Source organism: Herpailurus yagouaroundi, unplaced genomic scaffold, assembly GCF_014898765.1.
Source record: "Herpailurus yagouaroundi ecotype Mexico unplaced genomic scaffold, PumYag 159, whole genome shotgun sequence".
Classification (NCBI taxonomy): domain Eukaryota; kingdom Metazoa; phylum Chordata; class Mammalia; order Carnivora; family Felidae; genus Herpailurus; species Herpailurus yagouaroundi.
In genome coordinates this window covers 83755500-83783384 of record NW_024412400.1, presented here as the reverse complement: position 1 = coordinate 83783384, position 27885 = coordinate 83755500, and the positions used below count along the sequence as shown (strand labels likewise).

The window sequence follows — 27885 nt, the reverse complement described above, 5'->3', positions numbered from 1 at the left end:
TAAAGCCATACCTAGCTCAGAGACCCTAGCCGCCTCTAAGGCTTCCGTAATCCATCCTGGAAAATCGTACGAAATTGATGCACAATCCCAATCCAATCCATTTTCTAGTTAGCAAAGGAAAATCCGGTCCGGCGTTTATTTTTAGCAGCGCTTCCCAGTGACCGAATGCTACAGCTCCTCAGCTAGGATAACTGAGGACCGTATTGGGGAGAGCGGCGAAGGGGGGCGGGGGAGCGGGAGGCGGCGAAAAGGGGGGGGGACGCCCTGCGCATGCGTGCCAGCGCCCATGCAAATCTGCTGTACATCCAGAGAGCAAAGTGGGATGATCTGTCACTACACCTGCAGCACCACGCTCGGAGGACAGCTCCTGCTGGCAGCTTCCAGACCCAGGTAAAAAAAAAAAAAAAAAAAAAAAAAAAAAAAAAAAAAAAAAAAAAAAGAAAGAAAACAAAAAAATCTGAGCAGGCACCATGCATGCATTTCAATACCAGATACGCGTCGCAACCCATCCCCTGTAGAGGCAATCTGCTGCTGCTAAGTGTCCTTTGGTGCCTGATTGCAGCTTCAAGGTTTAAGAAATCCCATCTTTCAGGAAGCCTGAGGGGAAGGAAGGAAGTACGGGCGAAATCATCAGATTGGCTTCCCAGATTTGGGAATCTGAAGCGGGCCCACATCTTCCGGCCAACTTCCATTGAACTTCCAGCACTCGAAAGGGACCGAAATGGAGAGCAAAGGTATGTGGTTGTCCCCATCGGGGGACTTCCCGCTGGATGTGCGTGTGGCCAGGGCAGTCCTCAGCGAGGGGACTGCAGTGCTTGGGGAGCGAGCATCATACTAGGTCGATAGGAGGAGATGCTATGTCCGTTGCAGCACCAGGGGAGTGTGGCAGGAAGGCGACTTCTTTTTAACTCCCACAGCTTGGAAGACAGTGTTTAATACTCCATCAGTTGCGTAGTGAAGTGTGATGAGTTGTTTTTTTTTTTTTTTTTTTTTTTTGGGTGGGTGGGGGGAGAGTCTTTAGATGATGGGGGAGGAGAGATGTGTTGGTAAAGCAGTTTCTTTTCTGTAGAGTGGATGGGCTCAAATAATATATTTCATTTGCTTTAGGATTGCTGGCAGGCATGTTTGTATCTGATATACAGTAATGCATTGCTATTAAAAAATGTTTGGATTTCTTCACCCCCACCCCATAAAGATGGTATTTCTGGGCGTGTATGACCACATCCTACTGCATTTTGAATATATATCAGCAGACAAATTGGGTCTATTTGAAACAGTGTGCGTTAGAACTGACCTCTAAGGAGAACAGTGTATCAGAGTACTGCTTGGCTCCCAAGCGTGATGCATTTACTAGTTCTGGACATGTATATATTAATATTCTCCTCATAAGCAAATCTGCATACTATACACATACGAACTGGTAAATGAACTATAAAAATCAACTTGTGATGACATATTTAACAAACAAAATGACTATTACAGTTGTAAGGCTGATTATCCTTCGGGTTTAACTCCATCTATGCAGGTTTCTTCCTCCTCCTCCTCCTCCTCCCCCTCCTCCTCCTCTTTCTCCTCCTCTTCCTCCTCCTCCTTCTCCCCCTTCAAACACCCACCAGGTTGCAAGAACCTTGAGTGATGTGGTCAGATACCCAGTAGGAATATTGGATGTATTTAATTCTGGTGAAATCAGAAGAAATGATGTCAACTTTTATGAAACTATATTCATTACCCAGAACTCGAGAAGCTATATTTGAAACAAGGTTTTATTTTTAAACCAGGAATGTCAGTCATCGTGGCAATGTGCTCAGATCAGGGAATGGTGGGGGGTTACCTATTTCTGAGCTGACTAGTAAAAACAGAGTGTCGAACAATAGCAGGTATATGTTCAGTAAAGTATTTTAAGTATTTAATTAGAAGAGTTCAGTATTTGAACCTAGGAGAGCATTTACAGTATGAAAAGAACTGAATTAACATGGATTTACACTAGTTGGCAATTTTCAAATTAGACAGATTATTTTTAGGATTTGCTGATGGGCATTTCTATGTTCAATAATGATGTACCTACATGAGAGAGTCCATGTCTCTTATATAGATGAGGCATATATTTATTAACTCTTGTGTAATCCGTTTTTAAATGAGAAGCCAGTTTTAACTCATAGAGATCTGTAATATTCTAGTTGATTATTTCTGGAACATAAGTTAACAACAGAGAGTATCATTTTACTCTAAAGCAGTTTTTTTTTTTTTTTTTGCACTTAGATGACACCTGCTATTTGATTATTAAACTTTATTTGGCAAGGGTTCTGAGTAACACTTTTGCTTCCAATTTATATACTAATTTTTTATCCACCATATACAGAGGATGTATCTCTTAGTGATTGTTTTTTACTTCCCTTCTTTGCCCATAAAATATGCTACATGTCACTCAAAGTGCCAGGTGATTTATATCTCAGGTTGATAACAGTAACGTTCTAGCCATTAAGTACTGCCAATCTTGGGAATTTGGAATGGAGAAAGAATCTCAGAAATGTATGTGAGAAGAATCAGGCCAGAAGTTGAATGCCAATCCAGATCGCAGTGATACAGGCATGATTCACAGCACTGACCCAAAGGCAATGAAGAATTTTGCCTTTATTGTGGTCGTTTTGCAGTGGTACCAAATTGCTTCAGGCACGAGACACAGTGAAAGTTCTTTTGCATTTAGTTCTTAGACTTCCTTTAAAAAAACGAATTAACCAGGTAGTGATCATATTAAGAATGGCTAATTACTTACACATTAGCTTCACTTTCTAAGTTGAGGCAAATGGCACAGGAAAAATGGTAGCTAACTTGAAATTTTTATTATAGAAGAAAAAAAAGTATATTGAGAGAAGTATATCCATATCTCATTCTAATTGATGCATCTTTCATACTTTATGCTCTCATGCACAAACTTCCTTCCCCCACAGATTTAAATCTAATTCTAGGAAGACATTCTCAAATGTAAGTACATATAATTTTCTTTTCTATAGGAAACTCTTTTAACATAGATTCAAAGAGTGTTACTGAATGATTTCAGTTGAGGGTTCAAGAGTTCTTCATTTCAGAAAAAAAAATCTAATGGCCCAATTAATCTTGAATCTTGTTGCCAGCATTTGACAACCTTCACATTACCTCCAGCATTTGAAAACCTTTCTTAGAACACTTGTCCAGAGTCTCTAGCAGAACATCAGGTTACAAATAGGATAAAAATTTTTTGCTTCCTTATTACTTTGCATCACTTCCTATCATCCAGGGTAAGGAGGAGAGGAAAATAAATCAATTGACCTAGCAACCAATCATGATCTAATTTCAGTGATTTTTATGCACCATGATAATTAATATTGCCTCAAAGATTTGGGTTGGTTCACAGTCTGACCAGCTTTGACAGAATTTATGTCTTGCAGTGGTTCACAAACTTTGCTACACATTAGAATCATCTGGCATGCTTTTTAAATTTTTTTTTTCAACGTTTATTTATTTTTGGGACAGAGAGAGACAGAGCATGAACGGGCGAGGGGCAGAGAGAGAGGGAGACACAGAATCGGAAACAGGCTCCAGGCTCTGAGCCATCAGCCCAGAGCCTGACGCGGGGCTCGAACTCACGGACCGCGAGATCGTGACCTGGTTGAAGTCGGACGCTTAACCGACTGCGCCACCCAGGCGCCCCTGGCATGCTTTTTAAACATCCTCATGCCTGGCCAAATCCCTACCACTGACATTAGAATGTTGAGGTGTAAGAGAGACACAGGTATTTTTTAAAGATGCCAGGTGCAGCAATGTTTGGACACCACTAATTTAGATTCTTGATAATCAAAATGTGATTTGAAGACTAGCTTTTTAGAAGTACAGAATCTGGATTTTTATTCTAGGCTTACTGGACCAGAATCTGATTTTTAACAACATCCCCAGGTAATGTACATGCCCATTAAAGTTTGAGAAGCCTTGACTTAGAGTGACGCAAGAGGTTCTCTGTCCCTCTCTCTCATCTTCTTTTTGCCTTTTTCTGCCTGCACCACATCTTTTCTTTGTCTAGCTAGGTTCTAAACCTCTGGCTGGCATATTAGAAACACCTGTGGAACATTTAAAGCATAAAGATGCTTAGGGCACACCTCTAGACATTCTGATTTAATTGGTTCTGGAGTGGAACCTGGGTGTAGGTATTTTTGAAAAGCTCCCCGGTGATGCTAATAGCTAGCCAGAATTAACCACTGGTCTAGGTCTTTGCTATTCAAGGTGTGGCCAATAGACAAGCAGCATTAGCATCATCTGGGAGCTTGTTAGAAATTCAGAACGCCAGGCCCTACCCTAGACTTACTGAATCAACATGCATTTCAGTAAAATCTGCTGGTCATTTGCATGCACATTAAAGTGGGAGAAGCACAGGTCTAGGCCTTAGGGAACTGATTGTATCTAAGACTGCCACCTCCGTATAGAGGATGTGATATCCTCTAATCAGTACGGAAGCTCCTGGATATGTGGTCATGTTATAGGTCTTTGGTTGCTTTTGGAAAGAATGGGAATGAGATGGAAAAGACATTGCTTGTTTTATGGTTAGATCAGAAAATGGATTCACTTTTAAATACCCTCTCTGCTCTTCCTCAAGCCATTTAACTTTCAATCCCCGATTATCTTTGAACACTTATTCTGTAGGTCCATTCTGAGCTTCTGACAATATCCTGGTATTAACCCAGGGTAGTGTGATATTACACTGCTTAAATCAAGGTATGTCTTAGAGTGAATATTGCCTTAACCTCTTCCCATGGGCCTATGGCCCTGTTTAACTCCTTTGAGATTTATTTGATGTGCCCCTTGCTCCACAAAATCTTCCCTGACCTCCCTGCCATCTAATTGGTATTTTGTTGGCATACTTTATGTGACCTAAGTATTGTTTGTCTCCCACATAATGCATTTCCTACAATCAGCATTGCAATCTTTGTGTTCTTTATTTAAACAAGTATTTACTGAATACCTGCTATATTCTCAATGTGCCTGCTTCTGAGACTAAAAGAAAACTAAGATGCAGTCCCCAGTCTTAAAGATCTCCTTCTCATGACTCCACTAATAGATTAACCTTCCTGCAGGCATCATCTGAACTTCTTACACTCCTGCAGCTACCCAGCTGCCTGCTTCAGCTAAAACATTTTCGTTTACCATAGCGGAGTTCTGGTTACATATGTTGGCCTGAATGGCCTGACTTAGTTTACCATGCCATGTTCATGCATTCAGTAGAGAGTAAATCAAGAGAGGTGAAAGATGTTTGGGTACCAGAAACATCAGTTTGATTCCAGAACATAGAAGGCAGTGACCTGACCTGCTTTCTCTGTAGAGAACTGCACATGTATTCTCAGTGAAGATTCAACTCTCTTCTGGGTTTCACATCAACCATTAGAGTCGAACCAGGGGCATGAACCAATATATTTAAGGCACAGAACAGTTGTTTCTCTGAAACCAGAGTGACTCACTTTGTAGGAGAGAAGGGAAATGTATCTGTAGTAACTAGTTGAGCAGATCTGGGAAGTGATTTTAAGAAAAGCTATTTCATGCTTTAAAAAAAAATCCCAAACTCTGAGGCCATTGTGGTGGGATAGGTAAAATATAATGCAGTAAAAAACATAACAATAGAAGAGGCATTGGGCATGAGATCCTTTTTGCTACCCCAGCTCTAATAAGTAACCTTGGGCAAATCATTTTCTTTCTCTTCTGAGTCTCATGATTCTTAGGTTGTAAAGGGAGTTCATTTCATTGAATTCAAAAGGTTTACTTAGTTGCTGCATTGTTCCAAGAGCATTGTTAAATGCAGGGTATGGGGATATAAATAGTGCATTGACTTGCCCTCTAGGAGCTTCCTTCTGTTCTGGAGACACATGAACAGACTCAGGAGCTGTTTATTTCCAACATCGTATGTCTTTTCCTTATTCATTTTTCAGTGCTGGTGGTTGCCCAGAGGCTAGAATATAAAGTCTTACAGTGATTAATGGCCTCTATAGGGACACTTGACATTCCACAGCAGCACTGCCTACCTTTTGTTCCCCTTTTGGTTTATCTAAACAAAATTATTGTGTGGGGAAAACATCTGAACTCAAGCTAAGTATCTATTCTAAAAGCGGTCTGGCTGACCAGCTACCTTGCCAGTAACCTACTGTCTGATTTAGGCGCTTATTGTGAGGTGTGTTAGCATCAGGAATGAGTCCAGAGGTGGCAGCAAGCAGTGCCACCCCTTACCTCCGTCTCTATGCCTTTAAGCTTCTGAAGTACTGACCCTATTAGGTATGCTGTCTTGTACCCATTACATGGACCAGTAGAGGTAAATTGGATTTTCTGACTTGTCACATTTTAACTGCCGCAAATAACATTCATGAGACACTTTGTATTCTTTCTAGGGGCTTTTAAGACATATCATCTCCCTTCAAACCCTGTGATTAGGCATTTTAACTTCATTTTATAGATAGCAAAAACAGAGGCTCAGAAAGACTAAGTGACTTAGGCAACTCATCTTTGTTTCTCTGTGAAATAAGAATTACTGTACCCACCCCAAACCCCGCATTATAATATCATGATTATGAAATTAAACGCATACCAGTAAAGCATGCAGAGTTCTGTAGAATCACACTTAGTCTTTTGTTATTATTAGATGTGTTTGTCTTTTCCCTAGAATGTGAGATCCTGGAGGGAAGGAATTGGTCCTTTTCTACCTTTGTAGTTTTAGAAGCCAATGTGTCGCATGGATACTCAACAAATCTTCCCCGTTGATTTCTGCAAAGGCTTTAATTTACTAAAAGGGATTTCTTCTGTGCTTAGTCTATATTTCTATAGTAACTCCTTGAACACCTGAATTTGTATCTGTTTTGCTAGGACTTAGTTGTGAGGCAGTTATATAATAACATCGTGTGGGTTTGGGGATGGGGATAGATTGGGTCAAGTATTACACCTTGAATGGTTTAAAATACAGACAGTGTAAAATCTGATGACTAATAGCATTCTCCATCAGGGGTGCACATCAAAATCATTGGGTATGCATGGTACACAGCACTGGGATATTTAAGAAGCACCTCAGATGGTTAGGGTGTGCATTCTCAATTAGGAACCAATAGATAAGCCATGGGGGGGAATTAATATGAAAATATAACATGTACCTGAGTCACTCATCAGGAACACTACAGGACTCCCACTGCCTGGATCTTGACTATTATTATCTTAAGTGTTAAGAGAGTGTGACACATAGACAAGAGACCTAATTCCTGTACTATAGGCTTGGGATAGAAAATAGACAGGTCAATAGACTGTGGGTGTCTGAGGCTAAGAAGACACATCTTTTTCCCCAATTATCTTCATCTCTGCATTAGCATCCTTGCACTCAGAACATGGTGGATTTTTTTCCCAGGATCTATGTCTATAGTTCTAATTTTAGTTTGCTCTTCTCTCCAGTTACTTTTTCAAACAATCTCTGTCTCCTTGTCTTTGGGAATGTGGGATTCCCACCCCAGAGGAGGCCATGGTATTTCGCTCCTGTGATACAATTGAGGGTACCTTGGAAGAAGTCCCAAAGGACACCTGTTGCTCCTCCACAGACCCTTGTTCTTTTCCCCTTTTTTACAAATCATAGACTGGCTTCTTAACTGAGACAAACACCATCACCAGTGATTCAGAGAGTGCAGATAATGGAAAGTGGACTTTAAACTATGCAAAAGAAGGATAGGAAGTTGTTATTTTGTAGTTGGGGTTTTTGTTGCTCTCCTCATTGTGGATTGCCATTAGCCTGAGAAGCAGCCCAAAGGGACGGGACTGCAAAAAAACAAACTCAGAAGCTTTTACAGGCCATTCAGAAGATAACTAAATGTATCAGATTCCCTTTACCAGAAGGTAGGAGGAAGCAGCAATACCAATCTGCCAATAATGTGTCCATCTCTTCCTACCCCATTCATTCTTACAGTTAGGACCCGTGTGAAATGGTTTTTCGTGAACCCTTAAATACCGATAATATTCAAACAGGTGGAGCAAACCTCAACACAGGGCAAGTTGGGACATTCTTTTTCAACTTTTTGGAAACCAAAAACCTAGATATGTTTCTGGCTTTAAAAAAAATGACATAATCATTCTAATTGTTAACATCTAGAAAGTTTAAAATTAAATTATTCGAGCAGTTTTCTCCTAAGGCACTTCTTTCATTTCAAAATATTTTTAACATTTCTAGTACTATTTAAAATTGAATTTGATTTGCTTCTTTTTCTCTTCTGGGATTTAAAGGAGAAGTATTTGCTACATGTCAAGAGAAAGGTTGCCATGCAAATCATGCTTCATTTGCAAGTCTACAAATGATTTAAAAGGAGATGACATAGGTACTTTTTACCTGTGGACTTTGCATTGGCATCAGCATAAAAAAGCAAAGTGATGATGCAAATAGAGCAAAACCCTCAATAATACTGAGGCAAGGGAGACAACTAAAGCAATTTTAAAACAAGGCAGTTTGTTGATTTATTTAATAAGCAGTACTTATTGATTACCTAGTATGTGTTTGGATTCTCTGAGTTTTTCAAACTGGGGGCATGCACACTAAAGGGATTGCAAACTGATGTGATCCACTGAGGCACAGAAAACATGCTGCATGTTCTGATGAAATAAAACTAAAACCATGAAACAAACTCTTAACAAACTGCGGATTGATGGAGGGAGGTGAGAAAATGGGTTAAATAGGTGAGGGGGATTCAGGAGGGCACTTGTGATGAGCACTGGGTGTTGTATATAAGTGATGAATCACTGTATTTTACACCTGAAACTAATATTATAGTATGTTAACAATCTTGAAACAATAAATAAATAAACAAATAAATAAAGTACTTTAATTAAAAAACACACAACAAAACTAATATTGGGCTACATGCTAGAAAACCTCCCTTCAGGTTCTAGTCCCTGTATTCAATGGAGAAACTGGGGAATAATCTCTTCCATCTCCTCTCTGGAGCTCAGGGTCCTAAGTCTTTTTTTTTTTTTTTTTTTTTTTTTAACTTGATTTGCCTATTGTTTTCTATTTTCTTATTACAGAGAAACTGCTTTTTCAGCTACTTTGTATTCTTCCTTTACTTGGTCCTGTTTAGACTTGACGTCTACGGAAAATACAATGGGGTGGTCATTACTACCACATTAATTTTTAAAGACACACTATAGGTCTGAGCTAGATTTTTAATACTGTGAGTTGTGTGACTCACAGTTGTGTGTTGCTAGGTCTATTGCTGAGTTGAGCAATTTGTTTGGTTCCAAGTGAGAAAGGACTAAGATGAGGAGGTCAATTGCTACTTGGCTGGCATTTGTAGATTGCATGATTATGACCACATATAGGCCCAGGTATGCCGGAACTGAGTGGGGGCTGCGGGAGCCTTGTGGCAAAGACCCTGGCTGGGGAATCTGAAGATTTGGATTGAATCCTGCTTCCTGCCCCAACTGTTAATTTAGAGTTGCGCTGTCTTTGTTTCTTCATCTGTGAAACAAGGGTGGATTAGAGGCAAGATTCCTTTCATCTCTGGGATTGTCAGAACCAGCATTTGTGAGGTATTTATGTAGGTACCACAGTGGATAAATTCTGTTTAAGGATTTATGGTTGGTGCCTTGGTCTCCTATTTCTTTGGCTATCTGAGTGACATTTTCTCAACAGATTGTATGTTATGCTTTTGTTTTTTATCCTCACACGGGTCTTCTTTACAATTAAGATTAGTTTATTTATAAATCAGTTATATGTGAAGTTGATTTGGTAGATACGGTTTTCTCCTTTCTCCCACCCTAACCAACACCTCACCCCTAAAAAAAGGAAAGACAAACAGAATAATGCCAAGAAACCCAAGTGCTGAGTGTTTTACTGAAGTAATAGAAGGAGATTTGATTTTCTTATAGCCCTCAATCAGCAGTAATATATTATTAAAAAATAATTGCGCTCAGTCCTTCAGTCTTCAAACAATTAAAAAACCGATAACCATCTCTTCTGATATTTGATTAGCTACAGATCATTTCAGATAGAAGATACATTTTCACTTCCAGATGAAAGTTATCCAAAGTCTAAGAGTTTCATGGTTAATAAGCTGAATTTCTTGAACGCACCAAGAATGAAATACAGTGATGAGGTGGAAATTTGACAGCCATTAACATGTTTATGAACATGAGTTACAATCAGAAATACTTGTGATATGATGATCCTTATAAAAAACAGTGATGTGGTTATATGTACTGATAATGTAGAATTTGTATGTCCATGGACAAAGAGTAGATTGTAATTTGCAAAAAAGTGGCAATATTTGGGTAATGCTAATTGAATTATGAATGGATTTTTCCCCATTTTCAAAATTTTCACCAATATTTAAGTTTCTTCTTGTTGTTGTTGTTGTTAATAAAGCATAGGTACACTGGGTATTGGGTTCAGTGATAATCTTTTAAACAAATCTACTCAAACTGAACTCAAGCAAATCCATGCTTCATGGTTTTATGCTTTATTCATGTAAGACATTGAAAGGACATTTGAAGAGATAATTGCCTTTTGAAATAATGTTAATGTAGCTTTTGCTATGTACCAAGCACTGTGTTTTACTGTATATTTACTCATTTAATCCTGATAACAATCCAGTGATTCAGGCACTATTGTTGTTCCTATTTTAGGAAGTAAAAAAACCAGTGATAGAGACTGTAAGTAACTTTCCCAGATTACACAGCTAGTAAGTGGCAGACTGGCTTTATCATCTGTGAGTTTAACCCCTACTGAAAGTCGAAGGCACATTTTGCTCTAGTCTGGTGAGTCTAGACTTATCTTTGTTATTGAAAACTAGCCCATCTTTGCACACACATGTTAAATGTGTACATTTTATTAAGTTTTAGGATGCCTGATCTCTGTAGGCTCAGTCTCCCCCACGCTTCGGGCCAGTGAGAGTAGACTTGGGGCATCACTGGAAGTTCCTGCCTGATATCAGGTGGGTATGAGAAAGAGTCCTTTGTTCTTGTATGCCTTCTGTTGACTTCTAAACCCAATGGCTTAACTAACCATGGGTTACAATTACCATTTTTTATTTTTATCTCACCTCCAATAGCTGTCCTGCATATCTGGGAAGCTCAGTGGTATGGTAGAAAGATTATAAGGCTTGAAGTCAGGGGCTCCTGGGTGGCTCAGTCGGGTGAGTGTCTGACTTCAGCTCAGGTCATGATCTCATGATTCGTGGGTTCAAGCCCCGTGTCGGGCTCTGTGCTGACAGCTCAGAGCCTGGAGCCTGCTTCAGATTCTGTGTCTCCCTCTCTCTCTCTGCCTCATCCCCGCTTGTGCTCTGTCTCTGTCTCTGTCTCTCTCTCAAAAATAAATAAACATTAAAAAAAAAAAAGACTTAAAATCAGACATAACAACTAGCAACTTGTTAATCCCTATGGCTTGAGCAGGATTTGTCTCTGTGTCTTTGCCTCCTCATCTGTACAATGGCTGTTTCAAAATTGATGGGGCAAGGAAAGAAAATATATATAAAGAACCAAGTCTAAAATCAGTAGTCAATAATAACAGCTGTTGCTGTTGAGGTTATTATTTGATCCTTAGGCTTACACCTTCCTCTTTTCCTGAATGGGGCTGGATTCTTGTCTCAAACTCCTAATTATTACCTTAGCTTTGTTCCATAGAACTAGATGCAGCTATTGGTGTCCTTAATACCGCATGAACATTCCTGACACATGACAGGATTCCTACTTGATGCTGGAAGCTGCTGCCTTTCTAACTCTTAATGACACATTCCTTCCTTTCCCATCATTCTCCTCTTCCTCCTTTGACATGAGGTGTAATGGATCTAGAATTGGTTCCATTCCTCCTCACTCTTCTTTAGACTGCTAACCTTGCTGCCCTCAGTGGTTTTCTCCTTTATCCTGCCTAACTCCAATTTACTCATTTTTCTTTGGTTGGAGCCACCAGAATGCCATGCAACAATGGTATATTTTTCCAAACCATAGTTTTCAAGACATAGTGTTTATATCATGCTATAAAAATTAAAGAGTAGTGACACTGATTGGTTAATCCATTGATCTGCTTGATCAGAATTTTACTAATTTGTCCCCATTGTCTGACCTAAAATGCGGTCCAGTTTCCTCAACTTGTGTAGACAAGCTAAACTTCTCTTGTACCTTGTTCTTGAGTATAGAAATAAATGTGTATTTTGCTGATATTTGAGGAATGTCAGAATAAGGGATCATGGGTAGCATTGTCATGAGGAAAACATATACCTTAAAAGAGTAAGTAAGATTATGTCTAAAAAATCACCCCAGTACAACCACACCAGTTAGTTAGTTAATACAAAGTTGTTATTAATAATGTAAATAAATAATACATGTATACAAATAATGTATGTTTGGAAGTGTCCATTTATCCATTTCTCTGTATCATGCACATTGGTTGCCATTGGGATTAAAAATGGAAAAAAGACCTTTTCTGACCTCATGAAGACCTTATAGACAAACTTTTGAAGGTAGACACAAGCAGGAGTCTGGGAAGAGCTGACTGCTGGTGATGCATGTGAAAATTTAAATTAAAATTTAAATTTACTCTTAATATCACATCTTCTGTGTGGATTGCTCTGGCTAGGTGTTATAGGACAGAGACCAATGATTATGACAAGGTTTATACCCTTTGCCATTATACCAGATACAGAAATATAATCCATGGGAACACAGAGAAGGGAGTTGGCATTTGAGTTTGGTCTTGCAGAAGGAATGGAACTGACATATTGTAAAACTATTCCAGGCTGATGGAATAGTATAATCAAAGGTATAGATTAATTGGCAAACATGTTACAACTTGGAAAACATTAAGTGGTTGGTTAATTCATTCATCTAGCAAATATTTGTTATGCTGGATACCGTTCCAGGATACTGTTCCACTGTACTGAATATAGTAGTGAGAAGACAAAGTCCCCACCCTCATGAAGCAGGTAGGTTTGGGGACATGATACAGTGAATGATGAATCATGAAAGATTAGGGGAAATTGTGGAGGCCTGTTATAAATTACATAATGTAGATTATGATAATGTACATTTAAAACATTAATTAATATAATTATCTTTAAAAATTAGATTCCCAGGGCTTTTAGAGTATAATTCTACTTGCAAAGCTTCAGTTATTCCCTTGCTTTTCAAGAAAACATCCACTTTACAAAGCAAGGCATACCTATAAACATACTGCCATGGCCAGAGAAAATACCGTGATCCAGTATTTTACTCTATGACTTTTGCCAGTCTCTGATGCTAAGACACTTCCCTTGCTTAATGGAACAGTGAATTTCACTTCTGGTCACTTTTGGCTTTCAATCCCCTGAAACTTTTGCATTGCAAATTACAAATTGGTATTTAGGAGAAAGGTCCAGAGAATCATTTTGAAATGTGTCAGGTTCAAAAACCATACCTTGAAGATCTATAAATTATTATCAAGTCTCAGAATTATGATTACAGGGCACAAATGACACAAGTACTAATATACGTGTATTTTGCAACTATGTTATATCAGACTCTTCAAACTCTCCTACCCTTAATATATGAAGACTCATGTAAGAAATATGTTTGACTTAAACCTTACCATCACTCTTTCAATGGCATATTTTGTTTTTCTAGCTATCTTTCTTTAGGGAAGATAAGGAAATTAAAAAGAGTAATTTCTGAACCCAATTCTGTTTTTGATTTTTGTCTGTACATTTTCTATGTGAAGAAATTGGGCAAGGTTCCTAAATCTCCCTAGCTATAGATTTTATCATCCATATAATGGTGCTAATAGTATCTATTAAAGGAGATGTTTTGAGGATTAAATGAGATGATATATTAAAGTGTTTACTACACTGCCTGGCATATAGGAAAGACTCAACAAAACATAGCTATGATTAAATATCTCAAAACTGCCTCATTATAACCTCTGGTACAAAATTATAGCCATGGCTTTTGCTGAGTCTGATGGATTCATGTTTGCTTAATTATTTAAATGAATTCCAAGCATAGTATTCCAGTCTGAATTTTTAGTTGTAACTCAACATAGAGCTGCAAAATACAGTAACCCCTCAAAGATACCACTTTTGGATCAAAGTCTTCAAACTGTTCCAGGAAGACACTTCTGTCAAATTGGACAGCGATAATCAATGGTTGAAATCTAGAATACCATCTTATATAGAAAAGGTCTCATCCTGGCTGGTGAAAGATTTATGAACAAGATTTTGAAATTGAAGGTCAGCAGATGATTTTCATCTAATAGCCATAAGGAGCAGTTAGACAGATGGCAAAGACAGCCTTGTCTTTTCTCTGAGCAACCTCTTTTGATCTTGACTGGCCATGAATCATGTCTCAGTGAGGAGGTGAGGGTGTTGGGAGCAGGCTGCAGCCTCCTAAGATACTCATTCCTTTAAGAATGTTTCTGGAACAAAAGAGTTATAAAGACAATCCCTCATGAATAAAATTTGAGGTGATTTCTTCCTTTGCTTTTTTTTTTTTTACTTATTATTTTTGTCACAGTTCTAGAAAGCGTATTATCCAAGATAGTTTCTTGTCTCCTCCCTCATTTTTTTCCTCTTCAGAAACAATCACTTTCAACTCTTTTTGGTATTTATTCTCATATTCTAAATAATATAATATTCTTGCTGCCTCTCAATTTCTCAGATCTGTTGTTGATGTCCTGCCATGGAAATGAACTTTCCATCTCTTTTCATGATCACATTCTCACCCTTACAGGCATCCTTCTAGCCTGCCATCTTCCCAAGGCTGTTACTTTGTTACTTTGGTTAGATCGGGTTTTAGTAGTTAATTATTATGACCTGGTAAATACTTTTTATGACTAACCAAGTTAAACTATCATTACTCTTCCTTTCCTCTTAAGATTTTGTGTTTTTTCTCTGATTGATAGCTGTCTTGTTTTTTTGTTTGCTCAGCTCTCTGTGTACTTTTCACTATTTAACTACAGGTCTCTCTACCAGTGGTCTGAATCTCATCTCAAGACATTCAGTTGTAGAGATAATTCTATCAAGGTCATCTTCTTGAAGTGATCTCTCTCAGTACTTTTTGACTTGATTCTACATGTGCTCTTTTCCTTTGATTCCCTGTACATGGGTTTGATTTTGGAATCTTCCTTTCCATCACCATGGAAAATCTCTGCAGGTCTCTTTGCTTTGATCTCTTGTTCTCCTGTATTCTCTGTATTCTTCTCTCCCTTATTTTGGGGGAATAAATTTTCCAGTGACTTCCTGAAAAAAAAAAAGATACATAATAGTTAAACTTGAAATATCTGAAATATCTTTGTGATATCTGAAAATACCTTCATTCTTTCCTCATATTTGAATAATAATTTGGTAAATAATTTTAGTTTGAAAATAATTTTCCTGAAATGGCACTGCTATAATATCTTTTTTGTCTTTCACTTTGGTTGTTCTGGTCTGATGCAATTCTGATTCTTTATTTTTTGAACAGACTGATTTTTTTCTCTTTGAAAACTTACAGGATCTATTCTTTTTGGCTGAGTTCAGAAACTTTATGAAGATTTGCCTTGTTGTGATTTAATATTTACCCATTAGGCTGGGCACTTAGCAGGCTTCCTTAATATGGAAGCTCATTCTTTACATCTAGAAAACTTTACTGAATATTTTTTTCTTGGTAATTTCTTCTTCTGCCCCTCCTCATCCTCCTCCTTTGTTATTGTTCGATTCCAGCTTTTTGGAAATCTTATTACTTAGATATTGATATCCTGAATTTCTTATTTGATGTTTTTATTTTTCATATATTTTATCTTTTATTTTCCATCTCTTCTGCATTTTTTCCTATTCTCTAGGTGATAGACTCAATTTTATCTTTTAATCTTTCTGTTATTTATTTTTGAAATTTCTGGTATCAGACTTTTAGTTCCAAGATCCTTATTTGTTGCTTTTCTTTGAATGTTTGATTTTAAATTATGCTGTCTTGTTTCGCTAAGGCAATATTTTCTAATACCTTGTTAAGGATGGTAATGCTATATTTTTCAGAAGTTTTCATCTCCTTCTATAGCCATTGTTTCCAGTTAGCTTTTTTTAAATTCCTTGCTTTAATTTTTCTCTTTCATGTTAGAGAGTTTTTACCAATATTTTTTATATTTGGTTGCCCCTTCCAAAGTGTGGGGGCTCAAAATGTTACTGGAAGGAATCTCTGTGCACATGGATGGGCTTATTGAAATGATCTCAGTTGTAGGGTAATCACAGTGGGCTGCTCACTGTGGAGCTCCTGATTCAGTATCTTTAGGTCTTGCCTCTTAATATTGACAAGTTCCCCAAAGACTTTTTTTCTCCTGCCTGGATGACAAAGATGTGGCTGCTGGAATTATGTGGGTCTCAGCAATCAGCATATACACATTCACTTAATCTCCCAGTTTTCCATGTGGTTCCACCCATTGTATGGGGAGCTTCTGTTCTATTTTCTACAAGGAATAAATCTCCAGTCTTCTACTGAGATTGGGGAGGGCAGGTGTCTGGATGTTCACTGTTTAGGAAAAAGTTTGAGGTTATAATTCCTTGTTAAAAACAAACTTTACACCAATACTGCATATTTTACCCCACACCCCATTCATTGTATTTCTTGAGAAACCTTGTGCTACCACTGTTTGAACTTTTGAAGATTCTGTAGTCTGAGTTAGGTTGCTTACGGTCTTTCCCAACTGCCGACTTAGAATTCAGCATTCTCAGGTCTGCTAAATCCTTTATATCTTCATTAGCTGGTTTCCTCTTTCTGAAATTTAGTTGTTGTGATCTTGTCTCACTTTTGTTCCATCTTCATAGATTTCCCCTTCTCTCTCACACATACATACACACATTTATTGTACTTTTATTGGTGTTTCAAGTAGGAATGAAAGTAAAAGCTTGTGTTCATTTTCCCCATCTTTAGCCAGAAGTTTCTTTACTTTTGAAAGATGCTCTTGCACAAAGATAATCTCAGCTCAGAGGTGCTGGAAACAGCATTTTATGGAATTTTCACAGCACTCTGGCTGGTTTCTCCTTTTTATTCAACATACTTAGATTGTCAGACATCAGGGTCACGGAAGTAGTCTTGTGAGAAACCAACATGTAAATACCTTAAAAGAATTACAAGATTAAGGAAGGTACCAAGATTATGACTAAATTATTTTTTGAGATGCCTTGACATAGTAATTCATTTATTCTTCCACCGCTTGGGCATATATTGGACACTCGTTCTGAGTCATGCATTGCTGTACATTGGCAAAACATTGAATAAGAGATAGTATGTGACCTTGTAAGCCTTCCACACTAGCATGGAAGACAGACACCATTGCTCAAGATGCAATGTGGTAAATGCTGTAATAGAGTTATTAACAAGTGCTAGAGATTCCAAGGGGTGGGATTGAGTAAGTCCACCCTCAAATTCATGATTGGCAATGTGTCTCAGCTCTCACAGTTCAAGCAATAATTTCCAGAAAAATCCTCTTGCCAATTCATAACTGGCAAAGTTACTAATTTTCCAGCACTGTAGAAGAGTCTTCATGGTCAGAAAGGACTTTAAAATTCATTTTAAGATCTTCATTTTACCTGGAAAAACTGAGGCTCAGAGAAAAAAAAGGCTCAATCCCAATGAAGTCAGGACTGGAACTCTGATTTTTTTTTTTTATTCCTCTACTAAATATCTATCCACTAACTCCTATTGATTCCCTACCCTATCTCTAAATAGGATTAACTTTTTTAACTGGTGGCTCTAAGTTTCAAAGATAGGGAAGTATCAGTTTTGAAAACCCCTGAGGATTTCTTTTAAAAGAGCATTTCAAATGAAGGAGCTCTGCTTTGGACATAGGTATGAAACTCCAAACTCTTTCATGTAATGTTAGAAAGACAGAAAGCTTGGAGTTGTCATTATTTCGTTTGAAAGCAGGGCCACTCTGGATTAGTGGAAGAAACTGGAAGAACAGGGCTCTTTTTATTTGCACAGATTAATATTGATTGAATTTAAACTCACCTATCAAATTCAGGGGTGACTTCCCAAATGAAGCCCTGGTTATGCCATTTTGCAACATATTTTTGAGATTTTTCCATGTTTACATTGTCTCAAAAGCACACAACAGATGCATAAACATAGACTTTAAACATTTTGGAGAGGCGGAGAATGTTGTCTTCAATGAACACTTAAGAATGTAGTGCATTCTGTTAAATTTATGGTTTCGTAACTTAATTGACTATTAGCAAGTGGTGTGTTGTGGGGAAGCTAAGACCTATAAAATATACTGCTGAATAGTCAGTTCCTTATCAGTAATATAATACTAACAATAATTACATTACTCATTAAAAACAAAACACAACAACTTGAAAGAGATCTTATCATATCTTCCCAAAGGACATTAACTTTTTATATCTACAAATCATTAGATTGTAAATTTCTCAGTGAGGTTTGTCTTGGGCCTTCTTTGGTTGAGAAAGGTCTTTCCTTCCTCTGGCCCTCTGAAAGTTCCTGCAGTGCTGATATCCTTCTACACTATAGTTTCTTTGAGTCCATGACCAGGCTCATCATCGAGGCTGTGAGCATCGGGAAGGGAAAGAATATGTCTTTCTTCTTTGTTTGGCACATATTAACTTGACAGTAACTTGGCACATATAAAGTATACAATAGAAAGTTACCTGAATAAATAAAAATATAAAGCCCTTGATATGTAAAATTTACTTATTTGATTTTCATAACTTTTCCATTGTATCCTGGGTATAAAGTAGCTAAAGACTCAGAACTGACACTCAAGCACCTCATAGCCTCCACTGCCCCTTCTTTCTTTTTTGAACGGCACTCAGATTTCACCCTGAGCTCAGATCCAGCCTCTAAGTAATGGGTCATCATCACTGTGACCTAACTTCCAGTTGCCAGTAGGAAAGAACTCTCAGTCTTCATCCTTTAGAAATCTGGTAAGGCATGAAAATTTCCTCCCCCACTTTGTTAGAAGCATTTTTCTCCCCTGCTGTGTTTCTTTTTTTCTTTTTAAAGTTTATCTATTTATTTTGAAAGAGAGAATGAGAAAGAAAGAGAGAGAGAGGGCGGGAGAGAGAAAGAGAGAAAGTGCACAAGGGAAGGGCAAAGAGAGAGAGGGAGAGAGAAACCCAAGCAGGTTGTCAGCACAGAGCCCAATGGGGGCTCAAACACAACCACAAGATCATGACTTGAGCTGAAATCAAGAGTCAGAAACTTAACCGAATGAGCCACTAAGGTGTCCCTTTTCCACTGTTTTTAAAAATGAGAAACAAAATAGTGTCTTCTCTGTCCTTCTCATCCTGTATGGTGGGGAGTGGCATGATTCATTATTATCTGTGCATATACCTTGTCATCAGTCCCTGGGTCTCCCTTCCTCCTGTTAGGGCCGGGATGTACTGCTCTTGTCAGCTCCCACGAAGACTTCTCTGAACACTTCCTCACATTCTACTTCTCGTCCTTAGTTACAGCCCTGACCTCAGCGACTCTGGGGGTACAGATTGTACTTCTTAGGATCTTTTGTGAGTGCCACCAAAGAGACTTCTATATTGGTTCAAAGGGTGGCCACGACTATCATAACATGTTTTTCAAGATACCCCAGGATTTCTACTTTTTGGAAGGTTGAGGATGGAAGTGTTTTAGTTCCTTAACCTTAAAAGCAGGCGCTGAAATAAGCAGGTAATGAAGGTCTTCCTTGTCCTTGTTGTCTAAATCACTTTGCTGGACGTGCATTTCCGTGACTGTCCTGTCCTTTTTCTCAATTCATTTATTACCTTTGCATGGGTTATTCATCTGGTTAGTGTTAAAATTCTTTCAAATTCAGCCTGCATTTATTTATTTATTTATTTATTTATTTATTTTTCACAAAGGCTTCACAAAGTTACTGAGTCAGGCCCTTTAGAATTGTGGCTTCATAGGGTACAGATGAGGATCATAATGGAATAATTCTTTTTCTTTGACTGATTGTATCTGTGGAACAGAGATTGATATGGATTTATGTATGGAGAATTAAATTTGTCATAAGAAAGTATGCATTCAAATTTAGCTGTGTGACCTTGGACATATCACTTTACCTTCCTGGACCTTAGTTTATTGTAAATGGAAGTAAATCCTGTCTCTGGGGTTTTGGAAGGATTCAAGGAGAGAGAGTCTATGTAAAGTATATAGTACTATATAAATGCAAGTTGTTATTAATAGAGGTCTGACTATTCCCAATTGTTTCTGCTTGGTCAGTTAGTTCTGGATGAATAAATCAGAGAGGACAGGAAGGAAGGAAACAACACTGAGCTAGGAGTCGGGTGATCTGAAGGCCCTTCTGGTATTCAGCACTCAGTCACTGACTTGATGTGACCTTGGCAAAGTCACTTTACCTCATGCACTTCTGTTGCGTCATTGGTAACATGAGGTGGGCTGAAGAAATGATGATCTAGACACTGTCTTCCAGTTTAAAAAAGTCGAGGGTGTTTTTTGAGTCTAGTTAATAAAAGATTATTATCTCTTTGAGAGTATCATTATGTTTATGTTATTAAATCAGAAGCCTTACCAATTATGAACCCAAGTGATATATTTTGAATATATGTTTTTAAGGAATTCTTTTACAGAAAATGCCAAAGCTTAATTTCTTTTTTTTTAATTTTTTAAATGTGTATTTGTTTTTGAAAGAGAGAAGAAACAGACCACAAGTGGGGGAGGGCAGAGAGAGAGGGAGACATAGAATCAGAAGTAATCTCCAGGCTCTGAGCTGTCAGCACAAAGCCCAGCACAGGGCTCCAACTCACTGAGCCAAGGACACTCAACCAACTGAGCCACTCCCAGGCACCCCACCAAAGCTTAATTTCTTAGACACCAAAAAAGAATGATGGAATCTCCTATCTACTGAGTGTTTCTATTGTGTCTGGGAGGAATGTGTATATTTAAAGAGGAGGCTAAGTATTAAGAAATGAAATTCTGTGTGAGAAATCAATTATGTCTGCAAACACTTAAAGCACATTTTGTTGTGAAATATGCTCTAATATCTTTACTTTTTTGTCCTTCATTCAACCAAAAAAATATTGAGTATTTGTTAAAAATACTATGCTAAGCACTCTAGATTCACAAGTGAGTAAGGTAATTCCTATTAGAAAGGATAGTTGATCTGGAGTAGAGAAGAGTATGTGTTAAAAATTATGAGAGATGAAACAAGGTTCCAAGAGTTCAGGATAAGGAGAGATTAATTTTCTGAGGAGATGAGGGGAAGGTAAAAAATTTAGCATCTTTAAAATACTTTGTAGATTATAAATGTTTTCCCATGTACTATCTTGTTTAAATATTATATAGACTTTGACAGGTATAGAACAAGAAAACATCTTTTGGAAATCAGTGTGAAATCCTCTGAAACTCCTGAAGCCTGAGCAATGTAGAGAAAATACCAATAATACATGGTTGTTTAAAAAATTAAAGTGGAGAGCTATAATCAAGTCTTTCAAATTTCTGAAAGCTTTTCCTACAGTGACATGGACAATTTTTATTTTTTTTTTAATTTATTTTTTATTTTTTAATGTTTATTTATTTTTTGGCAGGGGGGATTGAGAGAGAGAGAGAGAGTGGGGCAGGGGCAGAGAGAGGGAGGCACTGAATCTCAACCAGGCTCCAGGCTCTGAGCTGTCAACACAGAGCTGGACGCGGGGCAACAATTTTTTATATTTGAGCATGAATATCATTTTAATAATCACTCCATTTTAAAATAAGAAGGCTATAAGAAGCTTCCCAACTGACATAATTTAGGTATTTAATTCCATGTACATCTAAAAAAATTTTTTTATGTTTTATTTTTTATATTTGAGAGAGAGACAGAGAGACCGAGAGTGAGCAGGGGAGGGGCTGAGAGAGGGAGACACAGAATCTGAAGCAGGCTCCAGGCTCTGAGCAGTCAGCACAGAGCCCAATGCAGGGCTCAATCTCATGAACTGTGAGATCATGACCTGAGCCGAAGTCGGACGCTTAACTGACTGAGCCACACAAGCGCCCCTAATTCCATGTCCATTTTTAAGGTGAATTTATCTAATATTTGTAGCACGTTGGTTTGTGATCACAAAACTAGAAAAAAACCTTAGTTCAATTATCTAACTTTACAGATAATGAATACTTCATCTGTAACCTTTTTGAAAGTTATTTTAACCAGTTATTTTATTGATCTCCTGGACCAGTGTCTTTGCCACCAGACTACAGACCAGAGTCTGTTTAAAGATTGCAGCAAATAGACCTACATTTGATATGAGACATTGCTAAATGGTCTGTCTCTGTTTTGCTGTTCACACAGTATTTTTCCATGAATACCTTTTAAAATAATGCTTTGTTCAAAGTTACTAGTAGTGTGTGATGTTAATATTTCGAGGAAGAGTGTGACTCCTTTGTGGCGCCATATGCTTTTAATAATGTATCTCCTCAAATATGATAAGTAACTTCCACTCATAAAATGAGGAAATATGGTACTGAGAAGACATTGTTTCATCTCTGCCTCATATTCCATGACAAATCTTTAAAAAATGAAATATTTCCTTTTATTATGATGCCATAGGAATTTGCTTAGGTTTATTTCATTGCAAAGTAAAGTTCACATTTTATTTTATCTCAGCACATTAAATATAACAAATCTTAAATTTCAACAACTGTGGCTATAATTTATTTTATTTAAAGAAGTATAATGGCCTGAGTTTGTGATTATGATCTTTGGTTATATTCTGTAGTATTTGGATATTATTAAAGCATTGTGTCCCTTTTCAGACTGCAGTTTAGAAGACTCTAGTAAAAAGAGAGTAGAGTATGCATATGAAATGAACACTTTAATAACAGGGTAAGGAATCGAAGTTCCTTAACCTACAAAAAAAAACAGAGAGCTCGTGAAATGTGCTAATTACCACTCTTAGCTTCCAAGTGATTTTATGAGGGGCACTGCTATTTCCCCCTCCAGCCAGGAAGGAGAGATTTGCTCCTGTGTTAGTGGTGATGGGGAATCTTGGTTCATTTCCCAAGACAGGAATTGATGACCATTGAGCTTTAAGTTATCTTTTTTTGTGTCTGAGTAAAATGATCTCTTAAGTTATCTTTAAGTTCTGTTGTTACCTTTGGGGCAGAGAGATTCAAACTGATTTCCTCTGCAATAAAAATAATTAGGGGCCATGAAATAACCGAGTCAAGGGATGTGGGAATTGTCTCGCCGACCCATCGTGCTACGGAGGCAGAACCAGTAGTCTAGAGGGAGTGAGTGGTAGAAAGAGAACTTATAGCAAGATCTAACTCTGATGTTTAGTCTTTTCCATATCTCTGCTCTCCTTCTGAATACTTGACTTCATTATCTGACATGTAATAGATTTGGTTGGTCATTACTTAAAATTAAAGTAATAATTGGGATGGAAGGTCAAGCTCAAGATAAATTGGGAAATTCAACTCTTTCCAAGTATTGCAAGTGATGGCTTATTCTGTCAGATCAGTGGCTTTTTGCCAGGGTGGCTAAGGAAGAATAGATTTGTTGATTATAGATGATTAGCAGTTAGAAATTACGGAAGATTTGACATGTGTCCTAGATCATTGTGCTCTTCTCTTACAAGCTAGAAATAAATGTGTGCACCTCACCACAGTTGAGCAGTTATTACTTGGAATTCTGCACACCCAGCAGTGGTATTAATATCCTACCAGGTATAGCATTCTGAGAGCCATGATCACCACTGACATAATTCTTTCCTGTTACTTCAAATTGTGAATGAAAGGAAAGGACAAAGAGGTTTAAACCAACTTCCTTCTTGTGGAAAACACCAACATATAACAAAATGGTAAAGTTGCGGGGTGCCTGGATGGCTCAGTCGGTTAAGTGGCTGACTTCAGCTCAGGTCATGATCTCATAGTTTGTGAGTTTGAGCCCTGTGTCGGGCTCTGTGCTGAGAACTCAGAGCCTGGAGCCTGCTTCGGATTCTGTGTCTCCCTCTCTCTCTGGCCCTCCCTTGCTCTCTCTCTCTCTCTCTCAAAAATAAATAAACATTAAAACATAATTTAAAAAAATGGTAAAGTTGCAAATGGCATGAATGTTATTTTGTCCAACCCTTCATCTGATATTTAAAACCTGAATCCAGAAAAAAAAAAAAAAAAGATATGGCTGATATTTAGTGGTAGGTAAGGATAAGAAACCAGAATGAGAAGGGGAAAAAAAAAACATTTGAAAGTTACACATGTGTTATGGGATTTCGTGGGGAGATGGTAATGGCAGGTTTTTTTTTAAATGTTTATTCATTTATTTTTGAGAGAGAGAGAGAATGATCAGGAGCGGGTAGAGAGTGGGGAGGTGAGGAGAGAGAGAGAATCCCAAACAGACTCAATGCTGTCAGTGCAGAGCCCAATAGGGCTTGATCTCACGAACTGTGAGATCATGACCTGAGCTGAAACCAAGAGTCAGATGCTTAACCGACTGCTACCCAGGCACCCTAATTTCTTTGATCTCTTGGGAGCTATGTTTTTTAATGTTTATTTATTTATTTTGAGAGGGAGAAAGAGAGAGTATGTGAGCTGGGGAATAGCAGAGGGTGGGGGGGAGAATGAGAATCCCAAGCAGACTCCACGCTGTCAGCAGAGAGCCCAATGTGGGGCTTTATCTCACCAACAGTGAGATCATGACCTGATATTGATGACAGTTTTTGAAGAACTATATAAATCTTTAGACAGGATGAGGGAAGACATCTCTCATGACACATAATTATCTTTATAGCATTAATATAAAAGACTTGTCCTGAAACGGACAAATATTTTAAAAGACTGAGAGCAGTATGATAGGCCTCTGAGAGGCCGGGGAGCTGGTGACCACAACTCAAGTCTTCTCAGTAGTGTCCGTGGTTTCTCTTTGTAAAGTGGGAATGACCATCACCTTTTGCGAGAAGATGAAAAAAAAGTGATGAGGTCTCTATTGATATTTGATCATCTTTGGCAAGTATCTAACCCTTTCAAATCTTCAGAGAATCAAAGGTAAATTATAGAGCTGGCAGGAATATTAGAATTCATCATTCATGCTCAATGTAGGAAACTAATCTATCTTGTGGATTAATATTAAACTTCTCATTAATTTTTGTCTCTTCTATCCTTGCTCTTGGTAGTAAGTAAGCTCTATTGGAGCCAAAGTCTATGTTTAGTAAACCTTTATGGCCTTCAAGGATAACAACAGCTAATACTCAGTATATTTTTGCTATTATTGCTGTGTATGAAAGCACTGCTATTTTTACTTTTATTATTACAGAAGTTGGTGTTTGGAAAACACTTGAGAATCTTGTGTAATTCCTATATTTTGCAGTGGAGATTGAATCTAGGAAAGAGGACTATGTAAGTTTATGTATCTGTATAGCTGCAGAGCATAAACTGAATTTAGATATACAAGCTTTGTTTATCTCCCAGTCCAGAACACTAAATTTTAAAGTAAACAATTTTATTAGAAAAATCCACATATAGTTTTTTTATTAAGACATAAATGACATATACCATTTGTATAAGTTTCAGGTGAGCAACATAATGATTTGATAGTTGTACGCACTGTGAAATGATCCCCACAAGATGTTTAATTACCATTTTCCATACAAGTTACAATTTTTTTCTTGTGATCAAAACTTTCAAGATTTACTCTCTTAGCAACTTTCAGATATGCAATACAGTGTTATTGTACAGTCACCATGCTGTACATTACATCCCCTTGACTTATTTCTTTTATAACTGGAGGCTTGTACCTCTTGACCCCTTTTGTTCATTTCACCCACCCTTCAATCTTCCTCCTCTCTGGCCACTATGAATCTCTTCTCTGTATCAATGAATTTTGTTTTGTTTTGTTTTTTAGACTTCACATGTAAGTGGAATCATATAGTATTTGTCTTTTTTCTGTCTGATTATTTCACTCAGCTTAATACCCTCAGGGTCATTCCATGTTGCCACAAATGGCAAGATTTCATTCTTTTTTTTTTTTTTTTTAATGGCTGAGTTGCATTCTATTGTATACATATACTACATTTTATTTATGTATTCATCCATTACATTTAGGTTGTTTCCATATTTTGGCTATTGTAAATAATGCTGTGTGAACATAGGGGTACAGATATCCTTTTGAATTAGTGTTTTCAGTTTCTTTGGATGAATACCCAGAAGTGAAATTGCTGGATCATATGGTAGTTTTATTTTTAGTTTTTTGAGGAACCTCTATATTGTTTTCCATAGTGGCTGTACCAATTTACAGTCCCACCAACAGTACACGAAGGTTCTCTTTTCTCTACATTCTTACCAACGTTTGCTATTTCTTGTCTTTTTGATAATAGCCCTTCTAAGAGATGTGAGGTGATAGCTTATTTTGGTTTTGATTTGTATTTCCCTGGTGATTAATGATTTTGAACATCTTTTCATGTGTCTGTCAGACATCTGTATATCTTCTTTGGGAAAACTATTTAGATCCTCTGCCTAATTTTTAAGTAGATTGTGTTTTTGTTATTGACTTGTATGAGTTATTTACATATTTTGGATAATAACCCCTTATTTGACATATTATTTGCAAATTATGCAAATATTTCTCCCGTTCAGTAGGGGGCCTTTTCGTTTTGCTGATGGTTTCCTTTCCTGTGAAGTTTTTTTTAGTTTGATGTAGTTCTACTTGTTTATTTTTATTTTTGTTGCCTTTGCTTTTGGAGTCAGATCCAAAAAATAATAATTGCCGAGATTGATGTCAAGGAGTTTACTGTCTGTGTTTTCTTCTAGCAGCTTTATGATTTCAGGTTTTACATTGAAGTCTTTAATCCGTTTTGGGTTAATTTTTGTATATGGTGTAAGATACTATTTTCTTTCTTTCTTTTTTTTTTTTGCATGTGACTGTCTAGTTTTCCCACCACCATTTCTTGAAGAGCCTGTCCTTTCCCCATTGTATATTCTTGCCTCCTTTGTCATAAATCAGTTGACCATATATAGCATGGGTTTATTTTTGAGCTTTTTGTTCTGTTCCATTGATCTGTGTGCCTGTTTTTATGCCAATACCATACTATTTTGATTACTATGGCTTTGTAATATAGTTTGAAATCAGGGAGCATAATGCTTCCAGCTTTGTTATTTTTTTCTCATGATTTCTTTGGCTGTTCAGGATGCTCTGTGGTTTCATGGAAATTTTAGAATTGTTTTAGAATTGTTTGCTCTATTGTTTGGTGAAAAATGTCATTGGAATTTTGATAGGGATTGCGTTGAATCTATAGATTGCTTTGGGTATTATGGACATCTTAACAATATTAATCCCTCCAATTCATGAGCATGGAATGTCTTTTCATTTATTTGTGTCTTCTTCAATTTCTTTCATTATTGTTGTAGTGTTCAGTGTACAGATCTTTCTCCTCCTTAGTCAAACTTATTCCTACGTGTATTATTCTTTTTGATACAATTGTAAATGAGATTATTTTCTTAATTTGTTTTTCTGATATTTTATAGTTAGTATATAGAAATACAACATTTTTTAAATTTAAATTTTAGTTAACATACAGTGCAATATTGGTTTCAGGAGTAGATTTCAGGGATTCGACGTTTACATATAACACCCAGTGCTCATCACAAATACCTTCCTTAGTATCCATCGTCCATCTAGCCCATCTCCCATCCACCTCTATCCACCAACCCTCAGTTTGGTCTCTATCATTAAGAGTCTCTTGAGGTTTTGTTTCCCTCTCTTCTTTTTGTAAAAATGTTGTTTGTGTACTCTGCAGCTTTAGTGAATTTATTAGTTTTTACAGCTTTGTGTGGAGTCTTTAGGGTTTTCTATAAATAATATCATGTTGTCCATATATAATAACAGTTTTACTTCTTTTTTTCCAGTTTCTTTTTCTTGCTTAATTACTATGGCTAGGACTTCCAATACTATGTTAAATAGAAGTGGTGGGG

At 37.4% G+C, this 27885-nt stretch overlaps 1 protein-coding gene across 1 annotated transcript in view; it reads left to right on the top strand.

Moving 5' to 3' along the window:
* Nucleotides 1-263: 263 nt before the first annotated feature.
* The window catches only part of FGF12 (fibroblast growth factor 12), a 561291-nt gene continuing 533669 nt past the window's right edge, over nucleotides 264-27885 (top strand). Inside the window, exons 1-2 of the mRNA XM_040481104.1 lie at nucleotides 264-390; nucleotides 593-734. Of these exons, the coding sequence (XP_040337038.1) occupies nucleotides 722-734 (13 nt within the window). The 5' untranslated portion in view covers nucleotides 264-390; nucleotides 593-721. The remainder of the gene's footprint in view (nucleotides 391-592; nucleotides 735-27885) is intronic.